This window comes from Rhinolophus sinicus, linkage group LG07 (assembly GCF_036562045.2).
Source record: "Rhinolophus sinicus isolate RSC01 linkage group LG07, ASM3656204v1, whole genome shotgun sequence".
Taxonomy (NCBI): Eukaryota; Metazoa; Chordata; class Mammalia; order Chiroptera; family Rhinolophidae; genus Rhinolophus; species Rhinolophus sinicus.
In genome coordinates, this window is record NC_133757.1 from 92,125,189 (window position 1) to 92,142,645 (window position 17,457).

Below are 17,457 nucleotides of genomic sequence, written 5' to 3' on the forward strand. Positions count from 1 at the left end.
AAAAATACATTATACATTGATAAAAGGGTTAATTCATGTAGAATATAAAACAATTATAAACATGTGGAGCCCAAGCAACAGAGCCTCCAAATATGAGGCAAACATTGACAGAATTGAACAGAGACAGGTCTAAAATAATAATTGAAGACTTTAACACCCCACTTTCAGTAATGGATAGAATATCTAGAGCAGAGATCAAGGAAATAAATGACTTAAACAACATGATAAATAACTAGACTTAACAGACATAGTTATATGATTATACCCAACAACAATAGAATACACATTCTTCTCATGTGTGTATCAAACATTTGCCTGAAGAAATCATATGTTAGGCTGTAAAACAAGTTTCAATGTATTTAAAAATACTGAAATCATACCAAGAATCTTTTCAAGCCACAATGAAATGAAGCTACAAGTCATTAACAGAAGGAAAATTGGAAAATTGACAAATATATGGAAGTTAAACAGCACACAATGGGTCAAAGATTAAATCACAGGAAAATTAGAAAACATTTAGAAACAAATGGCAGTAAAAGCACAACATACCAAAACTTATTGGCATACAGAGAAAGCAGTGTGAACGAGAAATTTATGCCAGTTAATACCTATACTGAAAAAGATAAAAATTCTGAAATCAACAACCTAATTTTATACCTTAAGGAACCAGAAAAAGAATGATCTAAAACTTAAGCTAGCAGAAGAAAAGAAATAAAAAAAGATAAATGAAATAGAGACTAGGGAAACAATAAAGAGAATCAATGAAACAAAGTTTGAGTCTCAGAAAAGGTCAACAAAATTGATAAACTTCTACATAGACTGACAAAGAAAAAAAAAAGAAGATGCAAATAAATAAAACTAGAAATGAATGTGGGGACATTACTACCTATGCTATAGAAACAAAATGAATTATACAAGAGTACTATGAACAACTAACTCTACCAAAAATTTAGATAATCTGGGTTAAGTGGATAAATTCTTAGAAATATACAAATTACCAAAACTGACTCAAAAGAAATAGAAAAATCTCATAAAACTTATAACAAGTAAAGAAATGTAACCAGTTATCAAAAACTTCCCAGCAAAGAGAAGTATAGACCAGCTGTTTTCACTGGTGAATTCTACCAAACATTTAAAGAATTAATATCTATCATCCTAACTCATTCTATGAGGCATATATTACCCTCATACTAAAATCAGACTAAGACATTACAAGAAAAGAAAACTACAGACCAATATTCCTTATAAATGTAGATGCAAAATTCCTTAACCAAATACCAGCAAACTGAATCCAACAACACATTTAAAAGATTATACACTATGATTTACTGGGCTTTATCCAAGGCCTTACCCCAGGAATGCCAAAAAATATCAACATAAGATAGTCAATCAACATAATACATCAGATTAATAGAATGAAGGAAAAAAGCCACATGATCACCTCAGTTAATGTACACTAAGCACTTAAAAAAGTCCTTTTATGATAAAAAAATACCCAGGAAACTAGGAATACCAAAGAACTACCTTAACATGATAAAGGACATTTATGGAAAATCTCACAAATAACATCAAAATGATTTAAAAAACCTGAAAGCTATTTCCTAAGGTCAGGAAAAAAACAAGGATGACTGCTTATACCACTGCTATTAAATATTTTACTGGAGCAGTTAAGTAAGAAGTGAAAATAAAATAAAATAAATAAAATAAAATATCCAATTGGAGAAGAAGTAAAATTCTCTATTCACCGATGACATGATCCCATATGTAGAAAATCCTGAAAAATCCACAAAATAACTATTAGACCTAATAAATAAATTTTGAAAAGTTGTAGACTACAAGATCAACATTCAAAAATCAGTTGTGCTTCTATACACAAGCAAATTACTTTCTGAAAAGGATATTATGGAAAAAAATCCCGTTTCAGTAGCATCCAAAAAATAAAATACATAGGAATAAATTTAACCAAAGAGGTTAAAGACTTGTACACTGAAAACTACAACATTGTTGAAAGAAATTAAAGAGGACCTAAGAAATGGAAAGACATTTTATATTTATGGACTGAAAGACTTAATATTGTTAAGATGAAAATATTACCCAAAGTGATCTACAGATTCATTGCAATCCCTATCAAAAATTTCACAGCCTTTTTTGTAGACATGGAAAATACCATCTTCAAATTATATGGAATTATAAAGTACTTCGAATAGCTAAAACAATTTTGAACACGAAGAACAAAATTGAAGACACACATCTTCTTACTTCAAAAGATACAGTAATCAAAACAATGTGGTACTGGAATAAGGATAGACATAAAGACTAATGGACTAGAACTGAGAGCTCAGAAATAAACCCAAACATCTATGGTCAGTTGACTTTTGACCAAGTGCCAAGACCATTCCATGGGGAAGGAATTCAAAAACTGGTGCTGGGAAAACTGTATACCCACATGCAAATGAATGAAATTGGACCTTATCTCATTTCATATATCAAAATGTATTCAAAATGGATTAACAACCTAAATGTAAGAGCCAAAACTATAACACTCTTAGAAGAAACATAAGGATAAATCTTCATGACCTTGGATTTATGAATGGATTTTTAGATATGATACCAGAAGTACTAGGTTGGTCCAAAAGTAATTGCGGTTTTTTCAATGATTTTAACCTTTTAAACTGCAATTACTTCTGCACCAACCTAATATAAGCAACAGAAGAAAAAATAGGTTGGCTGGACTTCATCAAAATTAAAAACTTTTGTGTATCAAGGGACATTATGAAGAAAATGAAAAGATAACTTATAGAAAAGGAGAAAATATTTGCAAATCATATATTTGGTAAAGGTCTAGTATCCAAAATATATAAAGATCGTCTACAACTCAAGAACAAAAGGAAAAACAACACAATTTAAAAATGGACAAAAAATTTGAATAGACATTTCTCCAAAAATATATACAGCTTTTCATAATGAAAAGATGCACAACATCGTTAGTGTTTAGCGAAATGCACATGAAAACAACAGTGAGGTATATATCATTTCACACCCACAAAAATGGGATATATATGAAAATAACAAGTGTTGTGCGGTTATGAAGAAATTAGAAGCCTTGTACATTACTGGTGGCAATATTAAATAATTCAATTGCTGTGGAGAATATTTCAGCAGCTTCTTAAAAAATTAAATACAAGGTTACTATATGACCCAGCAATTCTTCTCCTAGGTATATACCCAGAAGAATTGAAAACAGGCACTCAAACAAATAAAGGTACATGCATGTTCATAGCAGCACTATTCACAATAACCAAAGTTTAAACAACCCAAATGTCCATCACCTGGAAAAACAAATTGTATATACGCATACAATGGGACATTATTCAGCTATAAAAAGGAATGAAGGACTGATAAGGCTACAACCTGAGATGTTATAGTGAAAGAAGTCAGACACAAAAGTTCACATAATTGTATGATTCCATTTCCTTTAAATATTCAGATTAGGTCAATCCATAGAGACAGAGAGCAGATTGGATAGTTGCCAGAGGTTGGGAGAAGGAAGGAGTGGGAGTTACTGCATAACGTGCACAAATTTTCCCTTGGGGTTAATGGCAATGTTTAGCAACTAGATAGAGTTGGTTGTTGCACAGCATTATGAAAGTACCAAATGTCGCTGAATTGTTCACTTTAATATGGTTAATTTTATGCTATGTGAACTTCGCATCGATAATAATAATAATAGTAATAATAATAAACAGCATTTTAAAAATAGTTCCACATAAACTGCATCTTCATGACTCTTCTTAAATTAGTGTTTTAAAAGTATCTTTATAAATCAGAATGACACAAGCACACCTATGTCTGTAAAGAGAGTTAAAATAGAAAAGGTCCTACCAATTATCCAAAGTAAGTGCTGACAAGGAACCAGTTTTGTAGAAGTTCAACACATAACCATTCAGCGGACACTTCCTTCCATTCTTATCACGTTTTTCCAAGTAAAGGATAGGAATATTTTTATCATTCACATCAATAGTTCGGAACATAGCCTGAGGAATGCAGACATTTTAGATTATGAGCATTTTTCTTTTCATATATGCCTTAATATACTATAAAATTTGATTACTTTGGTTCATTACATCCAGCTAGCTAAAACAATAACCCAACATATTTTAATGAAATATTGTCAAATGTTATGTGTATTAAGGTTCTCCAAACTTTAAATAACCAAATAAAATCAGTAAAAAGATCAATATTCGAAATATTAAAATTGTTTTTGAAATCACAAAAATGCTACCTCTAATTTATTCAGAATATGAAGTTACATAGTCACTTTACAACCTTAGAAATATACTACAAATATTTTTTTAAAAATTCATTGTGATATATAGATGATGTATTACAGAATTGTATACCCGAAACCCATGTAACTTTACTAACAATTGTCACCCCAATAAACTTTAATTTAAAAAAAAAATCATTTTTTCCAAAAAATATTTGCGAGCTTACGAACATATATCAGCTACACATAACCATGATAGTGCTTGTTGTTTTTTTCCGCACACATCTGTTTTTTCCTTTCAAGATAAAAGTACCTGATTTTGGTCAATGGTATAATCACAGTCATTGTAATTTATTTTCCATCAACATGCCATGGATAAGTTGTCACGGGTCCAGGTAAGACAGGCAGTCTCATTATTCCCAGACATGTGGGGCAGTAAACAAAGTGGCTCTTGTGTTCATTTTTCAAATTTTGATATATATTTATTGAGTTTCTATTCTGTACCAAACATCAATTTTAGGTGCGGGGATCACACAAATGAAGACAAACACAAACTGCCCTCAGATGGGTTAGACCAGGGCTTCTCCTATGTTAATGTGCATTTTGAACTCAGTAGTTCTGAGATAGCTCCCAAGATGCATCATTTTTGACAGGTGATACTGAGGTTGCTGCTCTTGGTTCACACCTGGAGTGTGAAGGGTTTATGCTATAGTGATTCACATAGTAAGATAATTGATACAGGATTGTTAATCTAGAAAGTCACATTATTTTCCTTACTTAATTCAATTTTTCTATTTTAAAACTACCCAATTAATGAAAGAAAAAATATATAATATATATTATATATTATATATAGTATTATTTTTTTCCACTTCAGTGAAAAGTACTACTATTATAAAATAAGAGTAAGATGGCTTTGTTTTACTGGACACTTAGCTAGTATTATAATCACGTAAAAATTATTTTTCTTAAATGATGAACAGGATAAAAGAGAGTTTCACACCAAAATTTACATACATCATTTACCACATCAATATCAAATAAATCTTGATCAGTTATATTTGACAGGCAAGCAAATGGAGAAACAGCAGTTCTGCTCTCAGTTCCAGGCATCAAATGAGAGACCAATTCAGACTCTTCATATTCTTTACCTGAAAAGTCTAATAAGAGATTAATTGGAAAATCAAATAAGAAAATAATTGAAAATGGTTCTTCCATAAAACACCAATTATTTAAAACAAATTGTATGTGTTTATACCATTATTACTAGGCAAATTGTTGAAATTTGCTTAAAGGAAAATATTTAAGATGAAAATATAAGGATGGTATTGCTGGATCATCACTTGGAAGGCTTTCTTCTAAAACTAAAATTATTCTGGCATCTGCTAGTGGTTCTATTATTTGTAACTATTAATTGGTCCAACTGGGTAATTCCATGTCTATCCTCTCAGAAATTAGACACTATTTACAAAGCAGGAAACTTGCTTCAATGGACACTAGTGGATCTGAGAATCCCAAGTCAAAACCCAGCACCATCCAACTGTCCTTTAAAACGAATTTTATTATCAATTATTCCTCTCAAGATGCTATGGAGCTACAAAAACTGCAAAATTTCTCATAATAAAGTTAAAATGACAACTAAGACTGAAAGGACAACAATTTGACTTGGAAAAAGTCCTGGAAGTACATACTGTTCCCCAATAAAGTCCTGTTCCCCTTCCCCAATAAAATCTTAAAAAAAAAAAAAAAAAGTTAAAATGTACATCATTGCCCACTTTCTTATGCTAATTCTCATATTCATATTTCAACAGAAGGGAAGGAATTCCTACTTTACTCACCAGGAGGCAAAATTAATAGAGGGACATTTCGAGGTCTTGTGGAGCTCACTCATGTCACCCTAGGCCTGAGTGGTGAATTTGGGAAAAGGAGCTAATGCCATGTACATCTCAAATAGTTATCTATCATATCTGTCTGTCTGTCTATCTATCTGTCTGTCTGTCTATCTATCTATCTATCTATCTATCTATCTATCTATCTATCTATCTATCTATCTATCTATCTATCTTCCTGCCTCCTTTCCTCCATTTCTTCCTTCCTTTCTCCTCTAACTTCTTTCTCTGAGGTTAACACTCTTGTTTCTGTGTGTCTCATTGTTCCCATTTGAATCACTCACTGCCTCTTTTCTGTTGCTCTCTATGCCTCCCTTGGTCTGTCAAATTTGCTTATTTTTACTCTCCACTTTCTCTGCATTGTTGTGTCTCTTTTTTCTCTCTCACTCTGTTAGTTTCTCTTTGTTAATCTCTCTCTTTCTGTCTGTCTCTCTTCTGTCTTTCTGTCCATGTGTTTGTCTCTTTGACAATTTCTGTCTATTACTAATTTTGTCCATCTCTCTCCTGTTTCTTATGTCTCATCTCTTTGTTTTTTTCTCTCTACTTCTCTCTCGCTGATTGTCTGTCTCTATGTCTCCTATCTATCTATCATCTATCTATCTATCTATCTATCTATCTATCTATCATCTATCTATCTATCTATCTATCTATCTATCTATCTATCTATCTATCTATCATCTATCTATCTATCATCTCTATTTCTGCCTTTCCTGTGCACACTTCTCTGTGTCTGCCTCTGTCTTTCTGTCCCTTTCTTTCTATTTGTCTTTCAATCTCTGTTTCAGATCCACCTGATTACTAAGAAGATACGTTCCAGTATTCTTTCTATTATATGTGGTAACTCAGAGGGTAAAATCTATAAGAAAGGAGCATTACTGTTGCATTTGGGGGACAGGAAGATGCAGCTTCACCAGGGCTATGCTTTCTGAAACACATTTCACTGAAAGTGGAAACCATGTTTTCTAATTCAGCTTCATCCATATTACTGCCATACTAATTGCTCAGTTGATCTCAAGTTTAGGAGATAATTGCAAGGATTTAATGTCTGACCCTTAAGCACCCAAAATTAAACGTATGACTTGGATTTTTAATAAGTAACCCTGTAATTTTTACCAATTACAACTTTGTGGTTTAACATAAAACTTTGTGTTTTAATACAACCCAAATTTGTAATCTTATAGTTCTAGATGGAAATCAGATGTCTGAAATGGGTCTCACTAGGCTAAAACCAAGGTGTATGCAGAGCTGTGTTTGTTATTTCTGGAAGGCTCTAGGAAAGAATCTTTCCTTGCCTTCCCCAGCTTCTAGGGGCTGCTGTACAGCCTTTGGCAGGTGGCCTCCTTTTATGTTCAAAGCCAGAGATGATTGGTCAAATCTTTCTCATATCACATCTCTGTAACACTGATTCTTCTGCCTCCCCTCTTCACTTATAATGGTCCTTATGATTACCTTAGGTCCACACAGATAATTCAGGATAATTTCCCCATTTCAAGGTTCGATGATTTGAAAATTTAATACAATCTGCAATCTTAGTTCCCCCTTTGCTACATAACAGTACATACTCACAGGTTCCCAAGATTAGGACCCAGACATCTTCGGTGGGGGATTTTAAATCTGTCTACCACAGAAATCATCTCAGAGGAAAACAGAGAAGAAAGATAATTGTGTTCACCCTTCCAAGTCCCTAGTGTAGAAAATTGCCTGGGAACATTTAGGTTCTTTTCTACAAAGTTGACTCATTATTAGCTAATTTCTCCTTCTATGGTAAAATAAGCTGACCATTTTCTCTTTGTCCTTCATAAATCTTCAGCATCCCAATATAATAATCTATCCAGAAATACGAATAAAACAAATCAGCCCTCACTACTCCATTTTTTTTTCCTTGCTTCCTCTGGAAGTGGGAAAATAGAATTCTGCCACCTTCCCTTTTCCTCTTAGCTCTCTCTCCTGTCATTTCATCTTAGGGCACTGAGTCTTTTCTCTGCTTCTAATCCCTTTACTTTATCTGACATGCATTACTGAATTTTCCTTATATTTGAATTTTCCTTTTTTATTTATCCTGTCCTTTCCTCAAAGACCTGGGCAAAGACTTAACTTCTTTAATGTCCCCCATAATACTCAAAGAAGTATAACAGACGGATGACCACTAATAAATATGCCAATATTAATTTTCTTATATTTCTAATGTTACTCAGATTTGAAAGTTTAACTAGTTAAGAGCATCAATAGCTATTAAAAGACAAATAGCACCAATAAGAAAGGGGATATTTTTGAATAAATTTAGACCATTGCATAGTCTGTTAACTTAGAATAACACCAGAAAAATATAGAAATATTTTAAGCATTTAGTGTCAAACTGAATCTATGATGGTTTAGCTAATTCCAAATAATATGTTTTCAGTACATAATTTCACAGTGTAGATCTGAAGAATTATGCTAGTTTCTGGGTTTACTTACCACAGTAGTTTTGTCCTTATTTCGTAAAGCTAGTTTTATCTCCAAATATTTGTATTTATTTATTTTTATTGACTTCACATTCTGTTCACAATCTTACCGATTTCTGAGAGAGGTAGTTGGTATTCTTTTCTCATGTCAGCCAACTTAGAAATTGTTAGGAGAAAGGAACCAAAATTCTTTTGAATTCTGTTATTGTGTTCCTTTACCACATCAGCAAATTCCTTGGGAAGATCATCTAGAATTACCTAGGAACAATGAGACAGATGAATGTAACTATTAGAAAGAAAGAGAGAAAGAAAGAAAGAGAGGGGGGGAGGGAGGGAGGGAGGGAGGGAGGGAGGGAGGGAGGAAAGAAAGGAAAGAAAGGAAAGAAAGGAAAGAAAGAAAGAGAAAGAAAGAAAGAAAGACTTGCCGAAGTCTGTGAGACACAGGGTCATAATATTTTTTAAAATTTTGGTTGCAAATATGTTTCCAAGCATAAATTATATTAGTTATAAAAATATAAATATAAAAACTAAAATCACATTTGATCCTACCACCCAGGAATATAGGTTATAAAGGTTTTGGTATATAATATTTCCTTCCAGTCTTTTATATACAAATTTTGCTGTAGTATTCAGTTTTGTTTTTCTAATGTTTATATTTAACATTATATCTGGAGTATTTTCCCATGTCATAGAAAAGATGAATTTTAGTGGCTGCATAATATTGCCACATACAGCTACACTAAAATTCACCTAACCATTCCCTTTTTGTTGGATATATAGGTGGTATCCAGTTTTCAATCATAAATAATTATGGTATGATTTGAATTGTAGCCCTCAAAAAAACATACATTGAAATCCTATGCCCCAGTACTTCAAAATGTAAACTTATTAGGAAACAGTGTCATTGCAGATGAAATTAGTTAAGATGAGGTCATATTAGAGTAGGATGGGTCCCTAATCCAATATGACTGGGGGAAATTTGGACACAGAGATGTGCACACAGGGAAAATGCCTATGAACAGAAAAGTAGAAATTGGGGTGATGCGTCTACTAGCCAAGAAATGCCAAAGATTGCCAGGAAACCACCAGAAGCTAGGAGAGAGGCGTGGAACAGATATTCCCTCAAGTCTTTAGAGGAAACAAATCCTGTCTGGACTTTTGCCTTCAAAACTATAAGACAGCAAATTTTAGCTATTTAAGCCACCCAGTTTGTGGTACTTGATTATAACAGCCTAAAGAAAACTAATAAAATATTTTTACATCATTTTTACTTGTATATAAATTCCGAAAGGAGAAACATCACATTAAAGAATATTTTGAAAGAATATGTCTATTTATAGTCCTGTCAACATAACTGTTAATTGTAATCTTTGCCATATTAACATATAACTATATTATCTTGTTAATTTTCATTTTTTACTATTGGAGGAATTATTTTACATTTCATTTTCTCTGTATGGGAAAGCTATACATTTTGTTAGATCTATTTTGCATTTGAAGACTTAGTAAACTGTCATTAATTGTAATCATTTTCTATTGATTCTTTTTGGCTTTTTCAGTAGCCAGTCATTGCATCTGTAAATAACAATAATTGTTAAAATAAGAGTTAACACTTATTGAGCGCTTTCTCTGTGCTCAGCACTATTTTAAGCACTTTGCACATATTAAGGAATTTAATCTTCATAGCGATCCTTTGAAGTTGGTACTATTATGATTCCCAATTTACAGATAGGTGAAAGGCCTGGATAAAGAAATTTGCTCAAGGCTACCTATGTGCTAAGTGGTAGAACTGGGAAGGAGTCCAGGAATCTGGCTTTAAATTGCTCTACTGTGCTCCGGGCTCACTATGTTTAACTTTCCCATAGTTAGGTCATATTTTTATTTCTTGCCATTTGGCAATGAGTAGAATTCCCAGAACAATATTTTCAAATCGCTGTTAAACTGAACATTCATGTCTTCTTGTTTCAAATATAAATGTTACCGTGGCAATTATTTTGCCATTGAATGTGGTATTTGAGACCATCTTCAATCTAATAAAATAGCTGATGTTACGCTCTTACTAAAATGCTCTACCAGGAATAAAGTTTTCATTTTTAAATAAGATCTCAATCTTTTCCTCATCTGAGAAGTCATTGTGTATCCCAAGAACTGACTGAAGCAGGATGAAGAAATAACTCTAGTGAATGACATCAAAACTTTGTTATTGGAAAAATACGATTGCATTGTATGTTATCATGGAAAGATTTTACACAAAATTACAAGGTTTGGCACGTATTTCTTTTTCTTACCACTGAATGAGGAAATCTCTTTTTCCGCTTTTTCTCACAGGGAGAAAGATAGCGTCTCCCAAACAGATTTGCTAACACCACCACTAAAGTTTCCATCACGTCATTAGAAAATCTCTTCTGGCCTGTTTAAAAGAAAGAGTTTAATTTTTCAAAACATTAGAGAATAAATTTCATCATTTTAGAAATATACTGAGCCAGTTCATCATACTAAACTTAAAATTTCAAGGTAAGACACATTTGAAAAAGTCATTTTCCACATGTTTGGTGATTTAAAAAAAAAAAATTACAACATTACTTTATAATTATGCAGACTAATTGACCCCCTATTGACACAGATTGTTGGTATCCTTGGATCCATTCTCAGCTGTAGGAACCAAAAAAAAAGAAAGAATAGCCATTTGTCCTTTAGTTCTGGAATCACCCTGTATTCCAATATCTCATGAGCTTAAAACCTTCCCTCTGCTTCTTTTGTTCCTCTCAGTTTTTCCACCTCTCTTCAAAACCTACTAAGAAATGAAGGCCTCATGCTGCTTTACAAATTCCTTATGTGCTATCCAAGGCAATATGTCAACCCACACCCACTCTTTCTTTGGCGCACATTACAGCCCAAAAAGAGCTCACAACTACTCCTATTGACATGTCTTTGCTCCTGATATTTCTCGCCCTGGAATATTTATTTCTCACATTTCCATATGCCCAACTTCTTACAGTATTTTAGGGACTGAATCTGGAGGGAAAACCTATGTCTAAATCCCAATTTTTAATCAGCCACAGCATTTCACAGAGCTCCTTGCCCACATTGATAGGCACTTCATCACTAATTCATTAGTAAGTGAATGAGTAAATGACATATATTCAAATGATAACTTGGGAACTGCAATAGTGTGAAGCTACGACCGCATCACACTATTGGAGAAATGCAGAGCTTTACGAGTAAAGCTCCCAGACTTCACATAAACAAAAAATCCTCAACTTGATGGGCTTATGCTGATCGCATTGTGACAAATTATTTTCATTTTTCGTATTCCTGTAATGTTGTGATACATTACTCAAAGTATTTATATAATAAGTAAAATTAAGTTATTATTTTCTATGATCCTTTCATGGAAAAATATATATTAATATGGATTAAAGTCTTTATTATTTGATGTATTAGTAGTTTTACGGTATATTATATAATAGTGTTTTCATTATTTTTTATGCTGTTTGAGCCAAAGTTGGTAATTTACTGAAAATAACATTAACAATGGGGATATTAATTTTATATTTCAGTTCTCAGCTGTCTTTATTTGAGTTTGGATCATGTCACATTATTTCTCTCTCTAGCAAATTAAAGTTCATTTTGCTAAAGTTATAGAAAAGTGAAAAAATAATTTACTATTTAGAAAAGGAAATCATTACAGATGACAACATTATGATGCCAATATATTCTTACAGTTATGTTTGAACTATTGTCTTCCTATTTTACTACAATACACCTAATGATTAGGAGCAAAATGTGGGGATAACACAAAGAGGCCTATTTTTCATATCAATGACCACATATAAAAGGACAAATTCATGATTCTACATATATTATTGCAATTTATTTCAATTGATACATATTTAAAATGTCTTGTGATTTCAGAAGAATAGTATTTATTATTCTAATGATTTACTTGTTTTAAATTTAAAGTATATTAAATTATCATTTAGAATATTTACATTATGTTACAAATACACCATGCATCTATTAATATTTTTATAAACATATGTATTGATATAAAGTAAAAAACATGTTCAAAATGCATTAAGAGAAAAAGCAGCTAGAAAACGTCACACCATCCAGTTGTCGGGAATGTGTGGGGATATGTAAATACATGTGTGGTCTGTGTGTGTGTATTTGCAAGTATGTGTTTGTGCATACAATTTAATGAGCAAATATTTGGGAAAGGAATGTGTGCTTACCATCTATGATGACTGGAATACACAACTTGTGGAATAAACATTTCTCCAGAAAGCTTACTAAAACAAAGTTTGCAGGTTCATGGTAGTGCAAATGGGACACAAGACCAGAATATCCGATGGGAATACATTCTTGATTCAGGTATCCCTATAAATCAATTTTAACATGAACTTCAGCCTCTAGATCTCAGAAATATCAAGCAAGTAAGTTGTTAATAAAGGAGATTTTAGTACAGTGGATCTAAAGATGTGCACTAACACCTTAATTTAGTGAAAATGGGTTTAAATCTTACCTCTGTGACCAAGAATTGCAAAGAATATATAAAGTAAAACTTTAACATGCACTCGATATTTGGTTTCTTGAAGGACATCAATGAATGTTGGAGAACGGATAATGCCTATACGTACACATATCAAAATATGAAGTTAGATATTAAGCACATTTTTGTAGCGTATCTTTCAAATGCAATATACAAATAACAACTAAACATTTCTATTGCAGAACTGGGAGCTATATTTACTTATGTACTACATATAATGTATGACATATTTTTACATTTTTAAATTAGGCATTGAATATTAGTTTATTATATTAATATAATTATTATACGTATTATGATTAGGTATTCCAAAATGTTTTAATATTATATGTGTGTAATAGAAAATGGTAAGCAAAACTTAGAGGGAGAGATAAATAATTACAACTTTATGCATGAGAGGTCAGAAGTAAAATAAGGTATAAAAATGTAAAACCAATAATTATGAATATTTCGCTATCTTTTACATTTCTCAACCACTAGTTATTTCCTTGAAATTTGATTTTTAAAATGTTTTAGACCAGATGTAATTACAGGAAAAAAAATGTTTCTTTTCTAATATATACAGAGCCAATTGATAATTATAAAAGGAAAATCATAGGCTTAATTTTCCATATGTTTGAAAGCATCAATGTTAAAAGCACATTTCTGTGTTGAATAAAGGTACTATAAAGTAGGCTCAAATGGCACAGTGAGTTTATTTACAGCACAATGGCATTTTATTCACTGCAGTTTATGTAATTTACATAACTTATTATAAAATTGAGCTTAACTTTACTAAAGCAATTGAAAGCATATGAAACAGTGTACCTTTGCTTTCGCATCCTTTTTGTCATCTGCTTTGGCAACTAACAGCATAAGTCTGAGAACCAAAGATATGCTTAGAGGAAACTGACCCTTCAGTTTTGGCACATCTGACTTTAAGAGTCTTTCTACCTTAGGTAATGGGATACCATAGAAGAACACATTTCCTATAAGATCTTCTCCACGTCTTCCTGCACGACCAGACATCTAAAGAGATGATCATATAACACTTTTAAATCATTTCAAATCTTGTCTCTGTAAACAGTTAATTTTTAACTTGCCTATACCATGTGGAACATTACATTTTCAAAAACCTTGAAATACTTCTTTGTTGCTTGATACATTAATTTTAGCAAAGTTTAAAATATTATTTTATTTTACAAATAGATTATTAAACTGTGTTTGCTTTTTTAGTAATACCTATGTTTTAAGATCAGGATTTTTAAAGCAGGAGCAATTTCTGTCTTATTAACCCATATATTTCCAGAAACTGAACTGAGAACATCGTACATGCTTGGCACCTGGAGTGCTCAGAAGATGTGGTTACTTCTTCATATTATTTTTGTTTAAGTTCAATAAAATTTACCAAAGCCAGAGTATTCTCAAGAAAACTAATTTATTTTGCCCGTCAATAGTACTCAAAATGTCTTTAAATGGAATCATGTTTATACAATGTCATATATTCGAACCCATTTAAAAATATTTTGCTAATCCCTATATGTTTCATAATAAACCTGGTTTATCTTGGCTTACAGAATAGATGTTCCCAACCCCTATGTATACAAATGTAACAAAAGGCAGGTAGTATAAACACCTGTCGGAAGTTCAAGGCATCCAAGTAAACAGAATCTTCTGTAAAAACAACAGATTTGCATGGCATATTAATTCCCAAAGCAAGGGAAGAGGTAGCTGTTACCACCTATGAATGAAAGATAAAAAAAATTAAAATTTATCATAGACTACATAATTCTTTGCATAGCCTCTAAATTTTGAATAGATCAGATCCCCTGAAATCACTTTTTCTTGAGTAAACTTCCAATGGGAAGCCAATGTCACCCAAAATACAACTCTACTGCATTTTCTTTTGGAATAATGTCTCATAGACATTTGTATTCACTTTAATGTTTTCCTTAATATTACAATTATCCAGCATCTTCAGGTTGCAAAGTGATGGGAAGTCATAGCAATTCAATAAACTTTTAATTTTTTTTTTTGCATAAATAAAAGCAATGGGTCGAAAAAGGAGTATTACTTTTACATGAAAACATTACTAAGAAAACAGTAAGGGATAAACTCAGAGGGCAAGCAGGAACCAAGTCACATCAAGCATTAGGAAAAAAAAAATCTCTAAGAAGTTTAGATTCTAAGAGAAAGGGGACTAACATGATATAATTAATATTTATAAAATGCTTTGGTTGGTCTGTGAATCTATTTTCTCAGAATGCTTTTAATGTGCTTTATCCTTAATGCTGTTTGCTTATACAATATAGCACATTTTAAAACATATAAAGTAAAACTGACAGAACTGCAAAGAGAAATGGAAAAATGCATATTAAGAAGAAGAGATAGTCACATTTTCTATCCTCAATAATTTTACTCTCAATAATTGATAGAAGATACAAAATTTACCAATAATACAGATTTAAATTAAGAAGGCTCACAGAACATTGAAGTCAGGATATACAGAACACATATTTTAATGCATGTATAGAACATATTTCTAAATAAACTATGTTTTAGAACTCTTTTAGATTTATAGAAATTTGTGAAGATAGTACAGAGTTCCTATATTTTGCATTCAATTTCCCCTATTCTTAACAGCTTAAATTTGTACTGTACATTGTTACAATTAATGAAAAAGTATCCATACATTATTATCAACTAAAGTTCACACTTTTTTCAGATACCGTTAGATTTTGCCGAATGTCCTTTTTCTGGATCCACCCAGGGTATCACATGTATCACATTATGTTTGGTAGACACGTCGCCTTTGGCTCTTATTGGTTATAATAGTTTCTCAGGCTTGTTTGAAAGAAGTCAGGGCTCTTTAAAGATATGACTCAGGAGCATCCTACTTTGCCAGAAAGTACAGAAGTACTCAAAAACAACGACACTCACAATGATGGAAACATGATAAAGTCGTACAGGAAGCAAGTGAAAGAGCTCCCAGTGGTCAAAACTGGAACAATTTGAGCAAGAAAATAGCTAAAGTAGCACTGAAATATCACCGAAAGCATAAAATAAACATCCATGTGTCCATACTGATATAAACGTATGTTGGATACATAAATCAGTGAGGGAGAAGAGACACAGTTCTTGTACAGAGAATTCTAAATAATTTATGTAGATACTCCAACTAGAAGGGGGTGAAGTATAATAGAACAACCTACTCTTTAAGTGTGGGCTGTGCAGAGTGACTTTCTTCCAAGGAGGACAGTATGGAAAGTGGGAATAAAAGGTAACTGTATAATGGAGAAGTCGAACAAATACACACGTGTGCTGTTCACGACTAACATCAGTAGTGACACGCCATGTCCACAGTCTATAACCCTGATATGATATGATGAGAATAACACCTTACTCCTGTGGTGTTCCTTCAAGAAACACATAGTTCCTATCTAATCATGAGAAACCATCAGAGAATTCCCAACTGAGTTATATTCTACAAAATAGCTGATCAATTATCCTGACAACCATTAAGATCTTCAAAACCAAGGCAAATCTGAGAAATGGTCACAGCCAAAGAGAGCCAAAAGAGACCTGACAAATAAATGTAATATTGTATCCTGGATGGAATCACGGAATAGAAAAAGGATATTAGGGGAATAACTAAAGAAATATGAATACAGAATGGACTTTAGTTAATAAAAATTATATTAATATTAGTTTGTTAATTATAACAAAGGTACCATACTAATGTAAGATGTTAATAATATTGGAAATTGAGTGCGTAGTATATAAGATACTCTCCACACTATATTCACAACTCCAGTTTTTAACCACAATACTCAAAATTTGTCAAGGTGAAGTAAATACATAGACTCATTCTGGAAAGAAACGTAGCAATATATTTCTAGAGCCTGAAAACCACTTTTGGTCTTTGAAACAGTTATTTCACTTTGCAGAATCAATTGATCACAACAACAATCAGAAATGATGGCATATGTTTATAAACAAAAAAGTTCAACATTAGCAGAATATTCAGATAAATTATATAAGTGTATATTATGACGCACTCATAATGCCAATTAATAATTGACTTAAATATAAACTATTAGACAAGGTAGACAGGATCCCAAATTGCATATACATTATATATTAACTATGTAAAACTGTATTTAAAAGAAAGTAATGTAATATGCTAAAATGTTAGCAAAATATCCCTCCAAGTGGAGGGATTACGGGGAGGTAGATAGAGTGACTTCCCTACAAGCTGACAGCGTACATTTCTTCCTCCTGTTCCGGAATGAAAGTGCTGCTTTTAGGAAAAGTACCCTTGAAGTT

The 17,457-nt window shown here is 32.2% G+C and overlaps 1 protein-coding gene across 2 annotated transcripts in view; it reads right to left on the reverse strand.

Moving 5' to 3' along the window:
• The window catches only part of LOC109447240 (putative ATP-dependent RNA helicase DDX60), a 74,762-nt gene that overhangs the window by 2,768 nt on the left and 54,537 nt on the right, over positions 1-17,457 (reverse strand). For both annotated transcript variants that reach the window (XM_074338294.1, XM_074338295.1), the window contains 8 exons: positions 14,768-14,872; positions 13,960-14,160; positions 13,126-13,230; positions 12,836-12,980; positions 10,889-11,010; positions 8,711-8,858; positions 5,285-5,427; positions 3,883-4,034 (listed from right to left, as the gene is read on the reverse strand). In XM_074338294.1, coding sequence (XP_074194395.1) covers positions 3,883-4,034; positions 5,285-5,427; positions 8,711-8,858; positions 10,889-11,010; positions 12,836-12,980; positions 13,126-13,230; positions 13,960-14,160; positions 14,768-14,872 — 1,121 coding nt within the window. The remainder of the gene's footprint in view (positions 1-3,882; positions 4,035-5,284; positions 5,428-8,710; positions 8,859-10,888; positions 11,011-12,835; positions 12,981-13,125; positions 13,231-13,959; positions 14,161-14,767; positions 14,873-17,457) is intronic.